The 26,492-nt window shown below is 37.1% G+C and overlaps 1 protein-coding gene across 1 annotated transcript in view; it reads left to right on the top strand.

Moving 5' to 3' along the window:
• ABCA13 (ATP binding cassette subfamily A member 13) overlaps window positions 1-26,492 on the top strand; it is a 578,079-nt gene that overhangs the window by 460,700 nt on the left and 90,887 nt on the right. Inside the window, exons 54-55 of the mRNA XM_053553839.1 lie at window positions 985-1,177; window positions 4,348-4,457. Coding sequence (XP_053409814.1) covers window positions 985-1,177; window positions 4,348-4,457 — 303 coding nt within the window. The remainder of the gene's footprint in view (window positions 1-984; window positions 1,178-4,347; window positions 4,458-26,492) is intronic.

The raw sequence follows: 26,492 nt of genomic DNA, 5'->3' as shown, positions 1-26,492 counted from the left end.
CCTGAGAATTTGTCTGTATATTCTGTGTGGAATAAATTACATATGTGTCAAATGGTGATTTCAGGTGTATAAAATTATACAAGAAGGAAAATAATACAAGGAGGAGCCTGGGGGCTGGTAGGGGATATTTAATACCTTTGAAATAGTTTAAGAATCATGAGAAGCTGCAAAATAAGTACAAAAGTTCCAATATACCTTTCACCCAGCTTTTCTCAATGATTATGTGCAAATTAATATTACAGAGCAGTATCACACTGTCCAAACCAGGTAACTGATGTTGGTTATAATCCTAACTGAGCAGTCTGTGTATCATTAAAATATAAACAGTAAGTATATTTTAAATGATTGAATATAATTATTAAAATGTTGGCAGATTACAGTTGACAGAGGAAATTGAAATTTAGTTGAAAATTAAAATGCATTGGATTGAAATCATAAAGAAGATTGAAAAGGAGCAGTACAGATTTAGAATAAATCAGTTACAAGTGAAAAGTTTATATTAATTTGATAAATACTTACTGAACACTTTTTCCAAATTACTGGCTATACATGACTTTTATAGTATGGTTCAACACATACTACAAATTTATAATGTTTGGCTACTTTAACACACAATTTCCTTTACTAAATGACTTGTTTACTAAAAGCACTTTAACAACTTGATGCCTTCTAATAATTTTGGGATAAATTCTTTTTACAGTTAGCACAAAAGTCTGGTCTGACTTTATTATTCATAAAATTAAAAGTTTTAATTTACTGTCAATCTACTTCGGTAATTTTAGGCAAATGTGCATTTTCTTAATCTAAAGAAATTGACTTTTGCTTGTAATCAGGACGGCAGGACTTGGGTGCTCTGGACAACACTGACACTGCAGAGGGCTGGCGATGGTTTCTTTTATTTTTACAGATTGCTGACCTTTCTCTCTCGTAGCTATTCCAGGATAACTTTCCATGTCTGAGTTAACTCTGACTTTATCTCCCCAGGCGTCCCTTTGCCCTCCAAGGCACCGTCAAATCTTCTAAGGATATAGATGTTGAAAAAGAGCAAATGAGGGTGTTTGAAGGAAGAACCGGTGGAGACATTCTTGTGTTACACAACCTTAGTAAAAGTTATCAAAGCTTTTTCCAGAAGACCACCGCTGTGCAAGATATTAGTTTGGGCATACCGAAAGGAGAGGTAACAAGCTTCTGTTTTTATCCACTTCTGCTGTGAACTTGTGCAACTCTAATTGCTGCTCTGCTTGTGTTATTCTCAGAATATCTGAAATCAGAACCAAAACAAACTTTAATTCCAGGCATTCCCACAAAATCAATAGAAGCAGACGTTTAATACAGGGGCTGTTGGCTCTTTACACAGCGCAGTTTGCTGATGGATTGACAGTTTACTTTGTTTCTTAATTGTTAATATTTCTTGCAATTGGGGAATTTCAATTACTGTTTGGACTGAGATGACTTTTATGGAGTGCAAACATTTTATTAATCCAGTTAGTGAAGGAAACCACTTTATATCTTTTGACCGGCAGTGTTCTTTAAAGGTCCCATTAAGCCAATCTGGTAAAACGCCACCCTAAAAAGGTAAGGAGCGCCCACACCATGTGGCAGTAACTTAGGAATGTTTTCACGGATGTGACATTAAATCTAGTAGCAACGTTTAATCAGAACTGACAGAAGCCATTTGAATTGTTCCTGATTTGTTCTGGAAATGATTACCTTTAATGAACTGTTAAAAATAAAAGAGCACCTTGCATTTGTATTGTTCCAAGCGCCTGAGACACTCCGAATGGGTTATATTGTTACCTGATGGGTATCCGTGTTCCACTTGTGAGCCGAGAGCAGGCATTTCAATGCCAGCATTCTGAGACAAAGCAAAGCCAAGAGCTGGAGCTGAAGGACTGCACGGGTGTCCTCACTCCCTGGGTTTTGTGTCTGGCAGAACAGAGCAAAATGTAAGGCAGGGGTGTTTTTTTTTTTTTTTTTGTAGTTAGTGTTTGGTACTGCTCTAAGACTGGCCATGCAGTCTTGCCCATCACATTGAACTGTTTTTACCCTTGCCTGAAAAATCTATATTTTTAACAGTTTTGTCACTACCACTCTGTGGTAGTTGTAAGCAAAGGGATGCCTTCTGAAGCTTTGCTGAAAATCACCGAAAAAAAGCAGCTTAACAGGAAGAAGGCATACAAGTGTATTTGATCATAGTTTTACACGACACGGGAACCTTCATTATAAAGACCCAAAGATACAGGGGAAGCCACTGATTTTTATGCTTAGGTGGGCAGCCATGTAGAAATATGACTGAGTAAAAGAGAGGTGATTAAATGCTGATAGATGAATGAGGCAACCCAGCCAGGCCTGTCTGTCCAGATTCTTCTTGGCCTCTCTCTGCAACATCCTTCCTTCTGGCTGTGGGTCAGTGTCCTCTCTGGAATGGGAGTGCTGTGACCTACAGTCAGACAAGGTCAGTCAGCTGATTTTTTTAATGGCAATTTTTACACAACAGGATCTGTGAGGGGTGGGAGTTAGAGTAATATTTTTAGATTGTATGGCTGGCTGTGAGGGGGAAAGAGTTCTGAGTTCTCTGAGGGATTCTAGTTTCTATGGCTAGACTCAGGGGAGAAGCGGACTAAGGGACGGGGGATAGGAAGTCAGAGGGAAGCTTAGGCTTCTGAGGGCTGCTTCAGAGACCTTCTTTTTAGAGTACTATTTCAAAGGCCCAGCAGGGGTAAGAGAAAACCTTGGAAATGTTTTAAAGAATGATGCTCCAGGTATCTGAAATGATCCAGATAGCCTTTAAATCTGGATTGTATTCTCTGAGCATTTGTGAGTATCACAGTTTAGTTGCTTAGATGGAAAGTGTATCTCACAAGCCCGTGGGAAATCCAGAGATGACTAAGACCCAGTCACGTGTGGGTTGATGCCAGGACAGGTGAGAAAGGCATTGCCGGGAGACGTCATCATTGTGCGCACCTTGCAGAGTTCACAAACGAGGTGATGCAGGCACAGCTACACCTAGGCTGTCTCATGTGCCCTGTTGTTCCTAGAAGACAAACCCACATGGCATGCTATTGCGCTGACTGCTGCATGCAGCTGTCACACACTGGTACGTGTCCGTGTGTCTAAACATAGGAAAAACACAGTAAAAATACTGGGTCATAATATCATGGACCACTATTGTATCCGCCATCCACCATTATCAAATGTCATTAGATGGTGCCTGACTGCCTGTCCCTCTTCCTGTAGGAATTAATTGGGTAGGAAACAAAATATAAGTACGTAAAGTGTCACCTAACAACATGAGCATTGTCCCAAGGCAAGACAAGACTGAAAGTCACATGGGTGGTGTCATCTTCAGTGCTACAAGTCCAGAGAGGGTGGCCGGGCAGAAGGAGGGACAGCGGAAGGCCAGGGCGTGCAGGGGACGCTCACTTAAAAGGCTGAGTTTATACCTACGCCTTAAAGCACAGACATCGTTTGGCTAGGGTGATGGTGGCATTCCCTGGGACACTCAGCTAGCTCAGCTGTGGTCTGTCTGACGGGACATGAAGCAGGGCAGGCCTGGCCTGAGATGGGTCCATATTTCAGATGATGGGGAGATCCAGGGGAATTGGAAAAAACATAGTATTTAAAGTAAGTGGCAAAGCAGAGGAGCAGTGAAATCCAGAGGTACAAAGACGGCTACGTGTTAGGTGGATCTGGTGATGGAAACCCAGAAGCAGTCACTTTCCATGATCTAAGGAACCAGGATGCCAGTTCACATCAGTCGATAGTAGCACCCAGCCATCAGGAAACAGCTGTCTTGCAAGGAGATTGCCAAGAACCAGAGAGACAATATTCAAAGTGGGATCTCAGGCAAAATACCTGCTGAAACACGATACAAAGTCTAGAAAAGTGAGCGAGGAGGCTGTGAGCCAGGAGGCCTTTTTTCACCTGGACTATAAGGCAGAATTGGACAAAGAAATATTTATATGAGTATGGGGAGAATGGAAGAGGAATAGTTTATAAAGTACCTTAAAATACACAGAAATGAAATCAGGAGAATAATTATTGTGAGATGTTACATCCAAAGAACATTATATTATCTCTGCATAATTTAGGGAACTTGGCATTTACTGCTCATCCTTATGATTTTTGATACATGAATTTACTTGTCCATAAATTAATGCTGAAATTTTTATAGCACTCAGGCCATGATATTTTTGAAAAGATTTTGTACTCTATAAAGCACTTTATATAATAGTGTGATTTTAAAAAAATCTATAAATATCAAACCCAATGTAAACTCAAAATTGATCTAAAGCAAATGTTGCTCCTGATACAATTTTGATTTTATTTAACTTTATTTCCTCTTAGTGCTTTGGGCTTCTGGGGGTGAATGGAGCCGGGAAGAGCACAACCTTTAAAATGCTGAATGGTGAAATTTCCCCGACTTGGGGACATGCCATCATCAGGACTCCCAGCGGGTAAGATCCAGGCTTAATCATTCTCGCTGTCAAAGGAGATGATGATCAAGTCCAGAATCCTCCAGCATTCCCTTAACCCCATGGAATAAAGTTTGAAGACATAATTTTCCTCCAAATTTACCTTCTAATTAGCAACTCTCTGAAGGGGAAAAAGATTTCCCAGTATGAGTAAACCAAGCTCAGTACTTCCCGCCCGAGCCAAGGGTGGAGGAGGTGGTGTCACACCGCAGCTGTGGGCAGACCTCTCTTGGGCATCAGGATGGTCTGAGGTGTGGGCTGCTCTCTTCCCAGGTAACCCGGGGAAGCGGGAAATGGCCAAGGACTGGCTTTTTCTGATTCTCCTTTAGATAAAGCTTCAAATGTTCCCACCAGTTAAAGTGACCAGAAAGTGCCACGTGGATGGGCTCCTGCTTTTTGCCTCCCAGACTTCCTCTTTCAAGTACTCAGGACTATGTGAGGATGGGAGCAGGAAACTCCTTACAAACCCAGCAGTGGAATCTGAGGGAGTGGGGAGACCTTTGTCTGCCTGAGGCCAGATGCCCCTGCAGGCTCTGTAGCAGCCTGGGTGCCGGGGGTTGCTCTCAGCTGGCCCTGTCACTCCCACGTCAAATGGTACCGGATTTTGTAGTTCTTTCAAAACTGTGGGCTTAGTCAGGAACGTTTCCCTGGGGGGTGGTGCCTTCCCTCCCCTCTCTCCACAAGTGTGATAGAGGGGTTCTCTTTTCTCCAGCTCTGGTAAGACAAATGCCAGCGATTCATCTCTTTTCTTTCTTTCTTTCTTTTTTTTTTTTTATTAAATCATAGCTGTGTACACATATATGATCATGGGGCATCATACGCTAGCTTCATAGACCGTTTGACATATTTTCATCACAATGGTTAACATAGCCTTCCTGGCATTTTCTTAGTTACTGTGCTAAGACATTCACATTTGTCTCTTTTCAACAAGGAAGAGCTTCCTGCTTTCCAGATTGAAAGCCCATTGCCCTAATAGCAGACGGGGCTTGAGGCCACAGACTCACCAGCCAAAATCCTCCCTTGTATTGTGACAGCTCTTTCCTGGCTTCCCTTCCTCCACAGGCCTCTTAGTGCCCCCTGACTGGGACGTCCCACACCCCATTTTGTTTTTAGTGGTGTCTTCTAAGGCCTTAGGCATCCCATCTGTCTTTCTTGTTTCCTGGAGAGCAAATCACTGTAACTTGGTGGACGGGCACATCCTAGGCTGCCTTTAAGTAATTCAAATCCAGCACCCAGGAGCTACTGACTTCTGTTCAGTAGGTGTGTAATCGTAAGGATGGTATCTGTTCTACACACTAGTTTTGCAGCAATGAATAAAACACGCAAAAAAGCATTCACCAATTTTGGGGATGTAGAGGAAGATATTTAAAGTATTGTGACTGTGATTCTCCATCGTGTTTTTAATGGTTTATGTTGCATTTATAGATTAATTTGAAAAGAACTAACATTTTTACAATACTGTGTCTCTCACTTAGACCACATAGAAAGTTTGCAAATCTTTCACTTACTGAAATAGATAGAATTTGTTTTTAAAGTATTTTAAATGATCCTCATATTCCCTTAGGAATATAGGATACTTATATTCTGCTAGGATCCTTATATTCTGTTATTCTCTTTATTTATTAAGAGAATAAATAAATATGTAAAACACTTGTCATTTTTCTCTATAGTAGTATTTCTAATTCTAGTTCTTATTGCTTTCCCTGGAAACTATTAAAATAACATTAAATGATAATGCATCTTATTTCTCATTTAGTGGTAATATTTCTATTTATTAAAGATGATGAGTTGAAAATTATCTGGGCGGCGTCTGTGGCTCAGTCCGTAAGGCGCCGGCCCCATATACCGAGGGTGGCGGGTTCAAACCCGGCCCCGGCCAAACTGCAAAAAACCAAAAAATAGCCGGGCGTTGTGGCGGGCACCTGTAGTCCCAGCTACTTGGGAGGCTGAGGCAAGAGAATCGCTTAAGCCCAGGAGTTGGAGGTTGCTGTGAGCTGTGTGAAGCCACGGCACTCTACCAAGGGCCATAAAGTGAGACTCTGTCTCTACAAAAAAAAAGAAAAAAGAAAATTATCTACATATTATTTATAATTTAAGCATTATTTTGCAATTTCATTAAAAGTTCCTACAAAGAACACCATAAATTTATTATTTTAGTATTTTTAGACATACACATTTCATAGTCCTTTTTTGACATATTTATATTATGAATAAGAGTCTTGATTATTGATCTATCTTTACTTTTGTACAATAATTTTTTTCTTGTAGATTTCAATCTCATTCGTTAAATTTTATACGCTAATATTCTATAAATCATTTTACATTTGTGATTCACAAGAAAAATTAGTCCATTGAAAATTTCATTTTTAATTTTTGTTATTAAACTTCTCTTATTTTTTATTTTTATAATTTTGACTATATTTCCTTAGAAACTCATTGATTTAGCTAAAATTATACATTACTTACATAGAGCTATATCTATTATTCTCCCCAAATTTGTATTTCTTTCTATTCCTATATCTATATGCTTTTGCTTTATTGTATAAAATTATCTTTATATTTTAGCCTTGACTATTTTATTTTGACAAGAATGAAGTACTGAATTTCTTTAGCAATTCATTGTTTTTAGTTTCCAAATTTTTCAAATTCTGTCATTCTTATTAACCCTTCCACTCTGCTTTTCTCAATGTAATTTTGTCGTTTTATTTCTAACTTTTTTATTTAAATGATTTTTAAGTTTTTCTTGTTAAAATAAATAATCAAATCATTAAGACTCTGAATATACCTCTTTGTACAGCTTTAACTTGATCTTAAAATAGTAATGTGATATTATTATCATTATTCTCTAAAAGACACTTTTGATTTAGTCTTTTTCTCAAAATGTAACTTAGAAGAATATTCTTAGGTATTCAGAATCTTATTTCTTGATTAAATATTTTTATACAAAATATTTTTAAAGATGTTTTGAAGTATAATTTATATGTGGAGAACAACAGCTCAATGAATTTTCGTAAAGTGAGTATTCTGTATAATCAAGTACCTACTTCTAGGAAAGGACAAAACTAGCATCCAATAAATTATTTTTCCCCATCAAGGATAACTCCTATTCTCATTTTTTTAAACCATAGCTTAGTGTATTATGATTAACTAAACACTCTTGTTAAAAAGCTTAGGACAAGAAATAGAACTTTGGCAGCTAGCCTATAAACCACTTTATCTGTCCATCCCAGCCACAACTCCTTCCATACAAATGATTATTTATGGTTCTGTCACTCAGGAATGTATTGTTTAGTCTTGGTCACTTGTATGAACTTAATAATGAACTTTAATCTTCTCAATCTATGGGTCTCTCCCTCCATCCTTCTCATTTCTTTCTAATCTCTTTGTTGAAGAAGCTGTGCCTTTGCACTTAGAGAGTTGCGTACAGACTTTGCTGACCCAATACTAATGACAAAGTTTAACTTATTTCTCTGTTTTCATTTAAATTTCTTGAAATTTCATCTGGATTCAGAGGTTTAATCAAGTTTGACTAAGCAAGAGATGATGCTGTTTTCTTTCATCAGGAGACACATGATATCTGGTCTTTACTATTATTATTATTTTTTTTTCTTTTTTGATCTCAGCAGTTGTGATGTTTAATGTTTAGGTGCATTACTCCACTGAAAAATGGTGATATTTTAACTGTTATCTTCTCATTTTCATTTACTAACTAGAATAATTTTGCTATCTTTCATTTACCCATAGGCATAGTTTATACAGAAAGGACAGATAAAATGTTTAATTTTTTTTTCTTTTTATTTATTCAATTGTCATGATAATCAATTGGTTTCAAGCCATCCCTGGAAAGTGACAACTTAGGTTTTTGTTTGTTTGTTTATATCATTCTATTCTGATAGAATTAGAAAATAATCTAAATGTTTTTCTTGTGCTTAATTATCCCTTTTACCTCCTAAGATTTCTCTTTTCTTTCTTTCTTCATTCTTCTATTAATTTCCTCACTAATATAGTAGAAATAATAATAACCCAAATATTTAAATGAAGTTTCAATGATATGTTATATAAAATCTACCTCGTCTAAAAGTAGGCATGCAGCTGTCATGTGAGAAATATTTTCTGTTCCTAACTTATATGAATGAAGTTGCAGACCTGAAAGCACATCCACCTTGCTCCCAATGCTACATGCTGTAACTATTACAGTCTGTGGGAAGAAAATGCAATTATACTTTGGTTAATCTATGTCAATAGATAAATGCTCAGTAGTAGAAATGAATTATATTTGAAAACAGAAAATAGAGATAATTTCTTAGTTGAGCAAGTGTTTGAGATTTGTCTGTGTAAAGAGAGTTTACATACCACTTATTCTAAAAGAAAATCATGCTGTATGGGATTAGATTTTCTTTCAAGTATTATTTTGTTTATTTTTCCTTGTAATCATAGAAGTAAGATATTTTTGCTGGTGGTAATTTTAATTCTTTTCTCTTTAACTTCTCTATTTACAAGTACATCTGAACAAAAGAACAGAGCATTAAAAGGAATTTAAAAAATGAGATTTATTTTTTCATCCCTGGAAGACTGACTCTTTCCTTTATAATTCCATTTCATCATTTGTAAAATAATTGGAAAATGAAATTCAAATAACTGCTCTTGAAAGGAAGAATAAATTTGCATCCAAATAATGGTCTGCAAGTCCCTTATTATACTACTATCTGTGTAATTAGTTTAATTATAACTAAATCACACTTGCATTAATTATTTTTAACCTTGATTATTTGTAATGTTAATTTCACATTGGTATTCAAGGAATTAAATAGGTAATCAGAAGCACAATAGAATTTTTAACTACTTAGAGAATTAAAATATACCTTCCTGCCTAGAAGTTCATAACTTACTGCTACCTGATTGGAACACATGTACTCATTCATTGTATTAAGGTTTATTTGATCTCTTCTTTGAGGTTATATTATCCAAAACATGCTCTTTTTTTTCTTCCTTGTTTAATTTATTGATTTCCATGAATGCATATCCTTGAACTTGAGGGTAATGTATGTCTAAAGAACTCATTTCCAAGCTGGCCATTTTAATTTGGTTCAAAGCAGGGAACAAGCTTCTTATATTATGACAGTGGTCGTAAATTGACAGACGCAAGCCAAAAATTACAAGCTTTTTTTGTCTAGCATAGTGTTAAAATTTTGGATTTGGATCACTGCTGGTCAGGACACAAAATCCCTAGTTGTCACCAGTCCCTACTGCATTTGCGGGGTGCCATTAGATATTTTCTTTGCTCTCAAAATTACTGGAGTTTATGCCCATTGCATACAATAAACGCTAATAGCAAACATCATGATTTACTGTGACTCTGTTCATCAAGCATTAAGTTGGGGGCTTTACAGTCTTTCTTATAGAAATGAGTCTCACTTTGTTGCCCAGACTGATCATGAACTCCTGGCCTTAAGCAATTCTCCTGCCTTAGCCTCACAAAGGCTAGAATTATATGCATAGGCCACCAGGCCTGATTGAGGCTTTGAATTCTTGATATTATCTGATAATTATAATGACCTTATGAAGAGGTTGTTATCTTAATTTTACTGGCACAAATCTAAGATTAAAAAAAAATTAAGTGAGGCCAGTGCCTGTGGCTCAAAGGGGTAGGGTGCCAGCCCCATATGCTGGAGGTAGCAGGTTCAAACCCAGCCTTGGCCAAAAAAAAAAAAAAAAAAACTACAAAATAAATAAATAAATAAATAAATAAATAAATAAATAAAAATTAAGTGACTTGCCAGAAGTCAAACTTCTAGAAAGTGGTAGAGGATTTGAATTCAAGTTTTTTCAACTCTAGATCATATGTTCTTCCTACCTACCCCCAGATTACTGAAGGAAATCCCCCAAAACCACAATCTGTAAGAAATAGAATATGTGTGTGGCACGTTAGCAAACACCAGAACAGGCATGTATTTCTGTAATATTATTCAGAGTATCTTTTTTAAAAAGTGACATACTCAGAAGCTGGATTGAAAAGAAGTTTATTTTTTAAAATGACACAACACATTGCAGTGTATTGAAAAATAAAAATAATGGCTATTAGGTAAATGAAAACAGAAGTATATAAATATATGAACTTTTTTTTTTTTTTTGTGGTTTTTGGCCGGGGCTGGGTTTGAACCCACCACCTCCAGCATATGGGACCGGTGCCCTACTCCTTGAGCCATAGGCACCACCCAAATATACGAACTTTTTAAATATAATTCAAGAAAAAGGAAAATTGAGGTAAAAACACTTTCCTCAATAAAATATGCTGTCTATGAAGTTAAGAAATTCTGCATGTGAAAGACATAACATGAAAAAGTGTACGAAACAAACTCTTTTGGAAAATCAGAAAGAGAAAGACAGGAAATTTGAGTGAAGAGGCCTTAACTCTTTGTTCTAATGACCTCAGAGTTAACGAAGTATGCCACATATTGAGAATGTATTTAATATCATAAACACAAAAAATGATTGTATTTGATACGAAGATTATAAATAAAATTCATATTTATTTATAAAGTACTAGAGTAATTCCCATTAAAACATGAAACAAGTAATAACACTTGATAGTGTTGATACATGAATATTTAGCATTATTCTAGAATGTAAGCTCCTGCTGTAAGATACAGTTAAGAAATAGTAGGAATATTTCAACTACTACTATTATCTCCCCCCACAATCAAGTAAAAAATAATTTCAACTTAGGTGGTCAGTCAAGAAAATGAATATATAAAAGGCTATAGAATAAGAAAAAGACTTACTCACAATAGAATAAAGCTCAGGGCAAGTGTGGCAAGGCAAAGTAAGTAACTGAAGTAATGTTCTCAACGAACAGAGGTTTATTAAGCCAAAGTTGAGGAAGCCACAGAAGCATCAGTGACTGTTTTTCCTCAGTCACAAATTTTGGAAGGTCAGTGTTTAAGGGGGATAAGGTATTAAAAACAAAACAAAAACAAACAAACAAACAAAAACAGGGACTGGGACATGGACAGTGAAGTAAAATGGTTACATACTTCTGAGGCCATGGAAATCAATGTTTTGTATAAGGTAAATTAATGGTTAGAGGAGAAAAAAGGAGTGAAGGAAGTATCGTTGTGTTGTAGATGCCCTGGGGTAGATGGAAATGTTTGATTTTATCTCTGTTCTGCACCTGGGAAGATAAACGTTTAATTTAAAATGGAATTAAACAGTCTTTAGTTTAGGGGCTAGACTTAGTTAGCTTGAAGAACCACAGTTACAATTTGTATGTCCCTGCTTATGGAAAGACAGCTAGGGATTTCAGTATGAATGATCCGTGGGGTAGTCCTGTAGATTCCTGAGGCCTTTTGCCTTCGGAAGATCTGGCCGGTTAGTAACAGCTGTTTATTTAGAAGGGGGTGTGGGTGCAACATGACTCAGCTGCCAGGTTAGACCTTCACTTTTGCATAAGGAGTGGGGGCTGGTCCTGAGATTTTTACTTTCCTTTACAGTTGCCTGTGAATAACTTTAGAAAAATATGGTCAACCTGTGTGTTAAAATCTATGTAACTTGTCTTTTAGAGTAATAAGAATGGATAGGTAGTGAGACATATATTGTATAGATGGATGGAAATACTGGATGGAAGGAAGAGAGGGAGGGAAGACAGAAGGAAAGGTCTTAATATTCTTTTTTACCAAGTTTTATAGATTTAATGTAATTCTAATTGACATTGCAGAGGGTAGGAACAGAAATTCTGGCGTTTAAATAGAAGAATAGATAGATGCATTTAGTCATGACTTTTTTTTCTTACTTCAAATTAATATGAGGGTACATACCCCTCAGTTACCTTGTTTGAGTTTGCAAGGTAAAGTCTGAGTTATAGTTGAGTCCTGTACCCAGGAAGTGTGCAGTATACCCCTACATTGTACCTGACAGGTGGGAACTTCCTGAACCCTCCTACCCTCTTCTTGAATTTAGTTGTGTTTTTCTCTTGTGTGGGCCTTAGTTGTTAATCTACTAGTTTCAATTTAGTGTTGAGTACATGGATTTTCCATTCTTGAGATCCCAGGTAAATACAAAACATATCAAGTCTCCATTTTTTTATGGCTGAATACTATTCCACATTATACACATACCACAGTTTATTAATCCATTCATGGGTTGATGGGCCCTTGGATTGTTTTCCGTGTCTTGGTGATTGTGAAGTTGTGAGGGCAAATGTCCTTAGGATAAAATGATTTTTTTTCTCCTGGGTAAATACCTTCTAATGGGATTGTGGGATCAAATGGAAGGCCTATTTTGAGTTCTTTGAGGATTCTCTGTACTTCTTTCCAAAAAGGCTATTTGCCATCCCACAAACAGAATATAAGTATTTCCTCTTAGCACCATGTCAGCATCTGCAAGTTTGGGACCTTGTGATTTGAGCTATTCTCACTGGGGTTAGGTGGTATCCCAAAGTGGTTTTGATTTACATTTCTCTCATGATAAATGGGTAAGAAACACATGAAAAAATTGCTCATTATCCCTAATCATGACATTTTTTAAAAAGAATTGATAAACAGTGGCTAATTACTATATTGATTTGGTAATAAAACAGTTCTATTCAAATTGGATAGCTTTATAAATGATGTAGAAGAAAAAATTTTAAAAGATGGTACACTAATTTTAAATTAGTGATAAAAGGAAAAACTAGTTGCAAGTTTTCCTGAGACTGGTGTTTATAATTACTCAAAGAGAACTAGCCATAAATCAAATAAATATATACATTGTTTATTAAATAGGGGTATTCTTCCTAGTCAATTGATACGCAGTTTTTAATACAAAATACGCATGGTTAAATGTGGAAATTTGAAAAATTTTGGTGTCAAAATATGAAGACTTGGAGATAAAAACATGCATCAAATAAAAAAACATCGAAAGACATAATATGTAAAGTTATTCTGTATAGTGATAAGGAAAATACCACCACTAAAAATTCACAAAAGATGCAACCGTTTAATACAATACGAAAATGAACAACCATTTTAAAAATAGTTACTATCGTTAATAGCAAAATGCAAAGCAAACAAAAAATACGTATTTTTATCAGTATAAAGATTTGAAAAATAATGCATAATTTCATGAAAATATAGTAAAGTGGACACTGTTACATGCTTTTCTTTGGAATATAAACAATTCAATTATACCGGATTTCAGCTTGGCAATATGTATAAAAAAATGTTTGAACTAGTAATTTTTCTTCTCAGAATTTACACCTAGGAAGATAAGAGAAACTTCGTTAAAGGTTTACATGAAAAAATATTTATTCTAGTATTATTTTAATAGCAAAAATTGAGAAGGTATTTTTCTCTCACTATATATTTAATGATTAATTACACAATACAAAATTATTTAAAATTACATTTAATGTAATTGAAGACTAGAATAACTTGAAGACTAGAATATTGAAGACTAGAATAACTTGAAAATGTTCTTATTACTAGATAAGAATTAGCAAAACTATTTTACAAGTGATTATCTGAAGTTATTACCAAAAGTTGGTACTTGTCCCAGAGACCAAATCAACGAGAATGAAGAAGAACAAGCAGTTTGAAAAAAAGGAAAGAGAAGTTTGTTAATGTGCCAGCAAATGAGGAGGGCAGTGGATTGGCATCTCAAAGACAGGTATTCTAACTTTAAGCAGAGAAAATGACTTTTTAAAGGTCAGGGGTGTTGGTGGCTAGGCTTAGCTCTATGTGACCTCCACGCTGTGCGTTAAACTCCAATTGGTGGCTTTGGTCCACCTTATCTCTGGTGACCAGGACTTTGATCCGTGTCCTGACAATTCTGTTGAGCCTGCTCCTGTGGTTTAAGATACTAGAAAACAAATAGCAAAGAACAGTTTAGAAAGATTACCAGTCTCAGGGAAAGAATGTAGGTTTTAAGTCCCCCAAAGGATGGGGGATATACAGATACAATTCATGAAACATTTGCTTGCCCTTTTTCCGACCTTTACCTCTACTGCAAGACCCAAGAAAGGAAGCGAATTCCCAGGTACCGTAAAAGAAGCATCTAGCCAACCAGAGATGATACTGTGAAATAGGTATTTAATCTTTGTCCCTGTTTCCTGGCACTATAGAATCCTAGGAATCTCCAAATTGGTGTGATGTCTTTTTGTATGCTAATAATTGACTGGCTGGCAGGGTGGGGGCAGCTCATTGAGAAACTAAGACAGGATTAGAGGGTTGGGACTTTCCAGTCACTCACTGATCACCAATGGCCAATGATTTAGGCAGTGATGCCTGTGTGCTGAGCCTTCCACAAACACCCAGAGGACTGGGTTCCAGGAGCTTCCGGATACCTGAATACCTGGAGGTTCCTGGAGTGGGGTTTAACCTGAGAGGGCATGAAGCTTCCAACAGCCCTTGTCTTACACATTTTTCCATCTGTATCCTTGGTAATATCCTTTATAATAAACTGTTAAATGTGTTTCCTTGAGTTCTGTCAGCTGCTCTAAAAAATTAATTGAATCCAAGGAGGTGGTTATGAGATTTCCAGTTTATAACCAGGTCAGAAGCACAGGTGCACCAACCTGGAGCTTGTGATGAGCATCTGAATGGGGGAAGAGGCCCATCCCGGGACTGAGCCCTCTACCTGTGAGCTCCAATGCTGTCTCCAGGTAGATGTGTCAGAACTGAATGTGAAGACACCCAGCTGGTGTTCGCTGTAGAATTCACTCCTTGCTTGTTGGTGGGGGAAATCCCACACATTTGGTTACAGCAATCTTCTGTGTTGTTTGTGGTGGTGTGAGATCAGAGGAAAAATGGTTTGTGTTTTTCCATTTTTACACCAGAGTAATTGCTTGGGCTGATGCTGTGGCAGCTCAAGGTAGGGGCAAAAGAGACCTGGACTTGTGAATTTGAGGCTTGAGTTTTAATGTCCCTGACGGTGGAGGAGCTATCATGGTGGACCTGCACCAGGGGAAACAGTGAAGTGAAACCATGTACAAAGCCAGGGTCATTGAAGGGCTGTGCCCTAACTGAAGAGTAGGCTTTTGAAAAATCCCCAGAGTGGCATAGAAAGACAATTAGAAAACTAGTTGGAATCTGTCTAGGCTCAGAGCTTAAAAGAAATGATGTTGCCTAGAATTTGGGGTTGAGCATTTAAATCCAACTTGTATTTCAAGAACTGTAACACCCTCTACCAAGACTATAATGGTACCAAAACTGGCTCTGCGTTGATGGTGTCCATGGGTACCTACAAGAAGAAAACAAATCTTTGCAAGGAGTCTCTCACAGACCATACATTGGCGAATTTTTAATGTTTTTTCAAAGAGCCCATTGAAAAGGGGTGTCTGATTAAACCCAATAAAACAGAAGACAGATGTTCACTATAGATATAAATTAATGTCTAGAACAAAGAATTGGTGCCCCAAGAGTGCTGTGTAATAGACTCACAGTCACAGAGAGAAGGTAAGAAGCCCTATGATATTTCAAAAGAATAGATTTGGACAAAAATAACTAAGATCAAAAAATATAATGTTTGGATTAAAAACAAATGGTACACAGTTTATGAAAAAAGCATAAAATTACATGAACTATGAGAGATAGAAAGTTTAATCTAAGTCTATTAGATTTGTGAACAAGAAAATAGAGGCAATGGAAAAGGGGCACATTTGAAGAAAGAATAGAGTTTTTCAATATTGGTGACAGATGATTCCTTAGACTAAAGAAGCATTTCACTTCTGAAGCATAATCAATAAGAAGATATTCATATCTAGGCACTGGGTATTTGAATTCCAAATATAAGCTCTTAAAAGAAGGGAGAATTGACAATTCACCATAAAAAAGCAGACCTGTGCCTCTTTGAAAGTAAGTCCCTAGCCACTTGTGGTGTTTGAATTTTAATTTAAATACATGGAAATCTAATCAAGTTACAAATTTAGTTTCTTGGAAGCGCAACAGTATTTCAAGAGCTCAGCAGTTTGTTCTGTTTCAGACAGAACACATACAGGGCATTTCAACTTTTGCCGAGAGTTCAGTTTGACAGGGATGAATTAGACCAAGGACCAAATTCTTTGCAGCAAGAATATGAACAGAATACTGTACAATTAAAGAACAAGCATCAGTAGGTCAACAGTTTGTTATGTCTAGATAGAGAATTATAGGTAATTTTTATTTTTCCCTTATTCCTTTATGTGCTTTCCAAATGTTGCACCATTAAGCATGTATTAGATGATCAGGCAATTAAATAATAAAAAAGGCATAAAGAAGATACAAGCCTTTCTCTTCATATTTCAAATTAGCATTTTTTGAACTTGTTCCATTTAAATGTATGCCTACCGGACAGACCTTTTTTTTTTTTGCTCTGATTTTCTCCTTTCTTAAATGGCCCTATCATAGAATTCATGTGAGCAGTAACTATTCAGTGCTGTAACACCATCAAAATGCTAAGGGTTATGGGTATGGTACATAGAAATTTATGTACAAATTACTGTACTTCATATAAACCAATGCAATCCCAATATTAAAAAAAGACATAGAACTCATTTTTTGCTTATAAAGGCTTTACTTTCATTAGACTAACACGGATCACAAGTTAGAATCCTTTAAATCATAACCTACTAGCGACTAGTTGACAATTGGTTTTTCTCCCGTTTAAATTCAATGGCCATTTAAAAACTCTAACATAGAGTTAGGAAGACAATGAAGAAAAATCCTTTACAATCTGACATCAGACTGACTTTTATTCCTGTAGTCGTCAGATTTGAAAAAAATTTGAACTTATGCGTGTATTTGTGTATTATCTGCCTACATGTATGCATTTGCATCCATAATACATAAATGGTCATGCATTTGCAGTGACATGATTTTTTTTCCTTTCACCCAGTTTTCCATTTTGCATCATATCAGACTGTTTTCAGGACAGCTGCACTGTCTTCCTGGTAACGCCTGCCTCACACCCCACGGAGTTGCTATGTCAGAATGTACTGACCTCTTCCTCTATTACGCAGTCATAGTCTCATTTGAATTTCCCTGTCCTGGAACAGAGTATCTCTGAGAGAAAAGTCTTTTTCCTATTCTACCGTATGGCTAAGATAAGGCGGACAGTGCAAACCAGCAGCAGGCAGCCTTCGTTAGCCTGGGCACCGACCTCCGTGGGCACAGGGCAGGCTGTTGCTGCACGTTACTGGTGTTACCTGGTGCCGATGCCTTGGGCTTCCATGGGGAGCACCCAGGATATAGTGTTTGACAGGTGTTCTATTTCAGTTCTGCATACAGACCATCCCTGATGTCATGACTTAAACATTTTCAACTTCATAATATTGTAAAAGATATGCATTTAGTAGACACTGTACTTCAAGTACCCATAGGTTTTTTTTCACTTTTAGTACAGTATTTAATAAATCACATGAGATATTCACACTTTATTTTAAAATAGGGTTTGTGTTATATGATTCTGCCCACCTGTAGGCTAGTGTAAGTGTTCTGAGCACGTTTAAGGTAGACTGGGCTAAGCTGGGATGTTTGGCAAGTTAAGTGTTTCAATGCATTTAAGCTGATGATACCTTCAGCATGTGCCGGCTTCATCTTATACGCTGAGCAGCATCTCTGTGTCTGCTTGTGAATGTTTACTTCTTGTCTGTAAACACGACCTTGGGTGTGGTTTCTGTGATTTGGGATATCTTCCATACCTTTCCAAGACCAACAGGGATGATGCACAACTGTAACTTAGACTGTATTTTTTAATGGAAAATATCTTCTGTAGGTCAAAAACTGCTAACTTCTCGTGCAGAGTGTGTAATTTGTTATTTTTCACTGGAAAATATTATTCATCTTATGCCAGTAATATCTTCCTATGCTCCTATACTGATTTGCTGCATTAATTATATCATTTTGGGTATCTGTTTCATTTTGTAGTGATGTTAGAAAACTCTGAATGTCCTCTGGCAGAGAAATGTCCCTTAGCATTTTTTCGCATAAGGTATAATGTTCACTGAATAGCAATGTCAGAAGCAATTGCTTTATTTCTCAGACATTTAAATACAAAATACAAGTCGAGATCTTTGTAAATCTAGAATCACTTTTTCTAAGGATATTCCAGTACAAACCCATATTTTCTTTAATTAATAGAATAGGCTGCTGGGGGGTGACAGAGCATAAGAACAGCAACATGACACTTTCTCTTTGTCTAAAGATTTTTCAATGTCAAGGATGATCTCAATCTGATGCCTTACATATATTGAACTACTGGGGAGTTTGCATGCTGGCTTCTAATCTTTGAGTTAGAGTTAACCTAGTGTGCAGGCTCCCAGCCCTTCCTGGGAAGTCTCCCTCTGAGCTTTTGTCTCTGTTTCAGCTGCTCTCACCACGGGGAGACCAGGCCTTCCTGAGCAGTAGGCAGGTTCTCCCGGGCTGTGGTGTTTCCCACACACTTTGCTCAGCTCAGCCTCTAAATTCTCCACATGCCTCTTTCACCTGCAGGGCCCCCAATCGTCCATCAGTGCCCGGCACAGGTGAGTCTACTGGTTCAGACAGGAAGGCAGAATTGTTCCCAACTTTGCTTTCAGATTGAAACTTGACCACATCAAAGAGTGGTGGGTGATTGTTCACTTGGTGCACCTGTGGCTAAACTACACGGACCTGGTTAGGAGTCATTAGTTATCTCACACACGGATTCCGAAGACATTTGGCTCCTCACGAATATAAATATGCACATTATCTGCACTGATGTCATATACGCCCTGTATAACATTCATTTTCAAAATACTTCAACCAAAGCAATGTAATTGAGTCCATTGAGTCTAACATGGTCAGGGAAAAACAAGAAAAAAAGATTTTGTTGGCTTAAAAAAAATTTAGTCGCCAAACAGTCCCTTGATGATTAGATCATTACTTATCCACATGGACGATTGGGTCCATGAATGGACACTAATCATGTGGCTTTTGGATGAATTAAATATTTAACTAGTCTTAGGGAGGAAATCAAATAAGGTGCTCTGAGAGTTATAAAAACAGCGACTGAGGCTATTTATAGGGCTTTAGATATCTAAAGTATCACCATGTGTCTTCATTGTGTTAAGCAGACGATTCATTCTAGTTGTTATACATCTTCCGCGTGTGAACCATAGTCTCTGACTCCAAGGAATGTTCACAGTGGTTTAAGAACTGAAGTTCAGGGGCTAGACTCTTGGTCTTAACCTTGATTTTAGGCACCAGCCATGTAAACTTGGGGAAGTTGTTTATCTTTGTAAACATCAGTTTACAAATTCTTAAAAGGAGATAATAGAATTTACCTCAAAGGCTGATGTGAGGGTTTATTAGACAACGGATGCCTTGTGTATAATGACTGCTTAATACATTTTTGTTATTATTGCCTACTTTGAAGTTTTGTTTTCAAAATGCCTAGGGAATAAGGATAAGATCCTGACCTGGTGGGCTTGGTAATACCTTGGTTCACCAGGAAACCTTTTCTCTCTCTACCTCTCAGATTCATAATCAGATGAGATTCCGCTAACCTAGCTATATCATGCTTACCACAGACTAGCTGTTCATTTTCATAGAAAATTCAGGTCTTCATGTACTTTATTCTGCACCAAACTCTTTGTAGTTTCTCTATTTTCTTTGCTTTTTCTTTCTTCTTTTTTTTTTTTTTTTTTGTGAGACAGAGTCTCACTCTGTCACCCTGTGTAGAGTGCTGTGGCATTATCGCTCACAGCAACCTCAAACTTTTGGGCTCAAGTGATCCTCCTGTCTCAGTCTCCCAAGTATCTGGGACTACAGGTATGCACCACTATGCCTAACTAGCTTTTTCTACTTTTAGTAAAGACAGAGTCTCGCTCTTGCTCAGGCTGGTCTTGAACTCCTGAGCTCAAGCAATCCACTGCCTCCGTCTCCCACAGGTCTCCACATCTCCATAATTACAGATGTGAGCCACCCCGGCTGGGTCCTATTTTCTTTTTTTAAACCATTTTTGTGTTTGTATATGTATGTGTTGTTTACTTTTCATTTTGCAATTGGTGAGGCAGCTGGCTGAATCACACTCTGAATGTATCTCCCCATCAATCTCTATTTACCTACCTGTTGTGGAACAAGACATCCATGCTAAGTAACCTCTATCACTGCCACTAACTGGCTTCCTGGGGGGCTGCTTTCACTCAGATCATCAATGGGACTAATAGAGCCAGCTGAAAAATATTTTTCCTTCTTTCCCTTTTCTCCCTCTTTTCTCTTGTCCTACTTTTTTCTCTATTTGGCTCTTCCTTCCTCTTTTCTCCTTCTTCCTCCCTTTAGAAAGGTCACAAAGATGGTTGCGCACACACCACATGGAAATCCTTCTCTGCCAGTGCATGTGAAAGGCTTTGCCCCTCCGCTCTTTCTATGCTTCGATGTACTCACACCATCTTTCTAATTGTCACTTTGGTGCAGGTAACTTTGATATACATTTCAGCTTTCCTGTACGTCCAACTTGGATGAATAAACTTGGGACTCCATAAACCTCTCCCAGGGCAGCAGTGAAGGACTAATGGGCAGGCTTAGTCTGGGCTGTTTTCTGGTAGAAGTGCCACAGGCTGCTGCGGCAGAGGTGAAAACACATCCCAGATCGTGTGCCCCTACGTATCATTTTCCAGTCCCATCAGGAACTCTAACATAGGGAAAAGGCATTATGAAAACATAAAAATGACTCCTTTTGAAGGAATACAGAAGCAATCATGACACACATACCACTATTTTAACAGCACATAGAAGCAATTCATGTTACCAAGAATCTAAATTCCAAGATATCCATTTATGATTAGGCATGAGATGATTTCAATGAGTTTTTCATTTCCAGCTACTCAAAGGACTTTATCACTGCGTTGAGTGATTTACCTCTAAATCTATGGATGCCTTCCTCAGTTCCATAAGGTATTTACCCCAGGTGAAAATTGTGTATCTTGCTGGTTTGTTTGATTATGCCTAACTCCTTAATAGATCTACATCTATTCAGAGATACAGAGGGAGCTAGCTTTTTTTTTCTCACAGTATCGTGTGTGGAATATTTATCTTTTCTTTATTGATTTGGGACACCTTGCCATGCATCTGTGCCGTTCTTCTACAGGGACAGATATATTCTTGGACATTCTGAGAAAGTTTGCAAAAAAGGTCTAGAAACATCTTTATTGATTTGAAATGACTTGTTTCTCATATAATAAATTATTAAGTAGGTTTCTATATACTTAAATGTGTTTGTGTGCCTTTAATGTTGGCTTTGCATTTTTTTGGTAGTGGATTTACTGCACTTTAAATATATTTTCATTTATTTTTACTTTTTTTAAGAGGCACATTCTCACTAGGTTGCCTATCATTTACTTTACTATATTTTAATGTACCTTACTTTCGGTTATGGGTACTCATTCACATTTTATGTAATTTGATGGGACTGTCACTGAAATTTTTCTTCTATTGTGTTTTTAATTGGCTAGTGTTGATACATCGACTACAAGACTACTTAATACTGTTTTTTAAGTTGTTACAAATGACTTTATTAAATGTCTTCATTTGACTTAATTTTTTTTTAGTTTAGTATTTTCACTTTTCTTGGCAGATGGTATTACTTTTGTAGGGAATGAATCCTTGCAATGGTGATAATGGTACAGCCACTTTGGAAACAGCTGAGAGAAAAAACGGGCCAGAAACCAAACGGTGCGATCACAGCAAACCCCACCACTCCCCCCTGGAATGCTTCCAGGCCATTTTTTTCTGGGGACTAAGGAAATAGTAACTTTTACTCTGGCCCTGGCAGGCAGCCAATTAAGGGAATAACTCCTAGATTTCCCCTGAATGCAAAAATTAGTCCTACTGGGGAAGGGATGACTCCCTCTGGGACCCCCCAACCCCCTGCCCCACATTCAGCCATCCTGATAAGGGACGATAGAAGCCTCTGGAACTGTGTGAAAGGGTTCCAGAGTCACACCCACCCTGCTCTTTTCTAATAAAGCCCATTCTTCATCCCTGGACAGGCCTCCTCACCTTCTTTCTCAGCCTTACCCCAATTCTACCCCTAAGCCTCTCAGCTTTCTAATATTTATATATTATTACTTTATTTAATTACCTTTATAGAACTCCCAGTATTATGCTTAAAATTTGCAGTTACAATGAGCATCTTTAACTCAATACTTTGTTTCTGAATCTTTCCTTTTTTTTTGTTTTGACAGGAATGAATGCTGATTTTCTCTACTAATTCTAAACCATGCATATCATTATTTTTAATCCTTTGAATTCTCTTTATCTTTTGGTTCTTACTTTTTGGGAGATTTTCTCAACTTTACTGTACAAGTATTTATTGAGCATTTTATTTTAGTCACATTTTTAATGTCTTAGCGATTTTTTCTCTTTCTAGTTATTGAAAAAATATAGAATATAGAAAGCAATATCACCTCTTATCTTTTTAAATATTGATATAATTTTCTTTTAAAATAGTCTCTCTGCATTGTTTCTGCCACCTCCAGTTTTATGTTTTCTTTGTTGTTGTTTATTTATGTTGCTCAAGTCATATACTCCCTACAAATAACTAATGCTCTGTGGTTACACCCTCTTCCTTAATATTTTAGCACTAAAATCTTTCATGAAAACTCTGGGTATCTGGCCAGGGTTTATGGACTGACTTTACTGTAGGATGAGCCATTATTTTGATATAATTTGGAGAGGCAGCAAAGGTGAAATGTATATTTAATGTCCATCTCTAATTAGATGTCTAGATTTACTAGCAAAAACCACTTTAGCATTGCCACTATAATCCCTTAAGACCAGTGGTTCTCAACCTTTGTAATGCCGCGGCCCTTTAGTACAGTTCCTGTGGGTTATGACCCAATGATTGAGAACCGCTGCCTAAGATCATGTTGTATTCCTTTGAATTTTTCAACGGCTTGAATTTTCAGAATTAATAGAGAAACATTTTTTGATCTCCAGATACTTCAGTCTAAGAATTGTTGAATCTGTCCTTTTTCTCTTCAGTTTTGGTAATATGTTCCTAGGTTTTAGATTTAAAATGTCGTCAGATTGTTGTTTCGCATTATTCTATCTTTTCAAAGGAAGAGATGTATGTGTGTATTGGCAAACATTATTGATTTAGATATGGTTTCAATATTGGTCATTGGCTTTTTCTTTCAGTTTAATAATGCTTAATTCTCAATTTAGTTGTTTTGAGATTTTTTAATCTTTGTGTTTTCAAAAACGTAAGAAGCTAACCAAAAACAAGCAAGAAAACAAAAGCTTATTTTAACCCATTCCCTGCTGTTGTCATCTTAGGAAATCTTTTATTTTGCTTTATTGCTTTTTATCATCGTCATTTCTGTCCTCGAGCTGCGTGTTTCTGTTTTATTGAGGATGCTTCATTTTATATTCTATTGGAAATATCTACGTGTTTCCTGAATGTTCATATTCAAGTGACTATTCATTCACATACATATTTGGGCTGAATCTTTTTAGGAAATACTGTTTTAGTCATCTAAGAAAATGTAAACTTCTTATTAAATTGATGTTTATCAACAGCAACGGGGAATAAAATTCTCTCTGTTTACTTTGGTGATGGTGATACTCAGTTTAGACACATAGCCGTGGGACTAATGAAAATGCTTAGCTCCCAGTTCAATCTTGGGTTCTAGCAGGTTTTATCTTGAAATTTTTTGTACTGAAATAGCATTTTGCTGTCTTTTATAATGAATTTTCTATTAGGTTTTAATAAATTATAGTTGTATATATTTATAAAGCGGTTAAGATTTTTTAACAAAATGTAGAATAATTAAGCTAATTAACATATCCATCACTTCAAATATTGAACATTTTGTTGTGATGAGAGAAAATTTACTCAGTGATACTGAAGTATATGCTACTCAATTATCAGTTACATTTAGCTTGCTGTACAGTTGGCTTCAAAATAAAACCAGACTTATCCCTGTTGTCTGGGGCGTAGTACCCTAGACTATAATTTTCTCATCCTTCCTTGCCCCGGGTCTCTGCTTCTCTGAGTCCGATTGTTTGAGTGTCCACCTGTAAGTGAGAACATTCGGATTTGTCTCTTCCTGTTTGTCTTCCATCCGTATTGTCACATTTTATTTCTTTTTGAAGGATGAACACTATTTCATCCTTCTGTTAGGCAGGATTAACTGCTGTTTTTAATCCATTCATCCCTTGGTGGATACATAGGCTGATTCCATAACTCGGCACTGTAAAGAGCCCTGCAGTGAAACTGTGGCCGCAGGCATCTCTTTGACATACTGATTTGAAATCTTTTGGGTAAATATCTAAAAGTGGAATTGCTGGATTATATAGTAATTTTATTTTTTTTTTGAGAAAACACCATACTATGTTTCATAATGTTTATAATTGTTTACATTATAATATTAGAATGTTACATATAATTGTTGTACACAGAGTACAAGGCTTTCCTTTTCTTCATATTCTCACCAGCATACAGTCTTTTCTCTTTTAGATAATAGGCACTTAACAGGTGTTAGGTACCATGTCTTTGTGATTTTTATTTGCACCTCCCTAATGATTACTGATGTTGAGCGCCTTTTCATGTTAACTGTTACCAATTTGCACATCTTCTTTTGAAAAATGTCTATTTAGGTTTCTTGCCCATTTCTTAATCAAATTTTTGTTTCTATAGGAAGTTTGCTAGAATTCCTTTTACATATATTTGGCATGTTAATACCTTCTCAGATATATGGCTCGCAAATATTTCCTCCCAAGATCTTAGCTTGTCTCTTCACTGTTGTTTTCTTTGATATGCAGAAGATTTTCATTTTGACATAATGTCTTTGTTATCTTTGTTTTTATTATCTGTGCTTTTGAAATCAAATCTAAAAAATCATTGCCTAGCCCAATGTCAGGTAGTTTTTTCTCCTATTTCTTCTAGTAGTTTATTTATTAAATTATTTATTTTCTTTTTGAGACAGAGTCTCAAGCTGCCACCCTGGGGAAGAGTGCTGTGGTGTCGCAGCTCACAGCAAGCAACCTCCAACTTTTGGGCTTAAGTGATTCTCTTGCCTCAGCCTCCCAAGTAGCTGGGACTACAGGCACCTGCTACAATGCCCAGATTTTTTTTGTTGTTGTTGTTGCAGTTGTCATCGTTTTAGCTGGCTGGCTGGGTTCGAACCTGCCAGCTTCAGTGTATGTGGCCGGTGCCCTACCCACTGAGCTACGGGCACTGCCCTCTTCTACTAGTTTAAAGCCTCATGTCTTATGTTGAAGTTTTTAATCTATTTTGAAATGGATTTTTTTATATGATGTAAAATAGGAGCACAAGTTTATTCTTTTGCATTCTGCCTTTGTCTGGAATTCTCTGAGTAAGTTAGAACACAAAAGTGGGCTGGGTCACAGCACCCAGTGCCTGAGGACCCAAGTGCCTGTCAGCTGGTTGGCATCCTACCCGCCCTCTGAGCCAAAGTTCAGGTGTCCTGTGGATGCCCACGTGTGGCCAGTGTGGCCAGGGGACTTGTTTGGCTATAAGGTTTACCTGCCTTTGTTCCCCTCATATTCTTTCTTTTGTGATTTAAATCCTTGTGAAATTCCTCACTGAAGCTGACAGTTTGATTCTGTTTCAGTAGCAGTCCTGACTTTGTCAATATAACTATTGACACCCTCTAATATCAATATTACCTTGCTTTTCTGTGTGGCATGTTTTTGTTTAATTCTGTGGGCATTTTCAGGAAATATCAGAGTTGTGCTTCTCAGTTTGAATGTAAGAGCTCTGTTTAGTATAGTAACTCTGACCAGGTAAAGCGTGGGTTACTGTGCACAGTGAGGCCTCCCTTTTTTCTCACTTAGCGAGGCAAGGAGCAATGAGGAATTGAAATGCAGGAGAAAAGTTAAGGCATTAAAGAAGTAGAGATGAAATATAGAAGCATAGCTTTGTTTCCATGGAGCCCTGAATCTTTAACAGGGGCAGTGAAAAAGTAGAATCAAATATGATTGGAGGGTGATCCAGGTTGAGTTTGAGTCAGGAATTTTTGAAGAGTGAAGTGTTAATCAGGAACAGAGAATGTGAAAAAGACATGGGGTGGGTGGGCAAGGT

This window comes from Nycticebus coucang, chromosome 11, assembly GCF_027406575.1.
Source record: "Nycticebus coucang isolate mNycCou1 chromosome 11, mNycCou1.pri, whole genome shotgun sequence".
NCBI lineage: Eukaryota > Metazoa > Chordata > Mammalia > Primates > Lorisidae > Nycticebus > Nycticebus coucang.
This window is presented reverse-complemented; position numbering and strand designations above follow the sequence as displayed.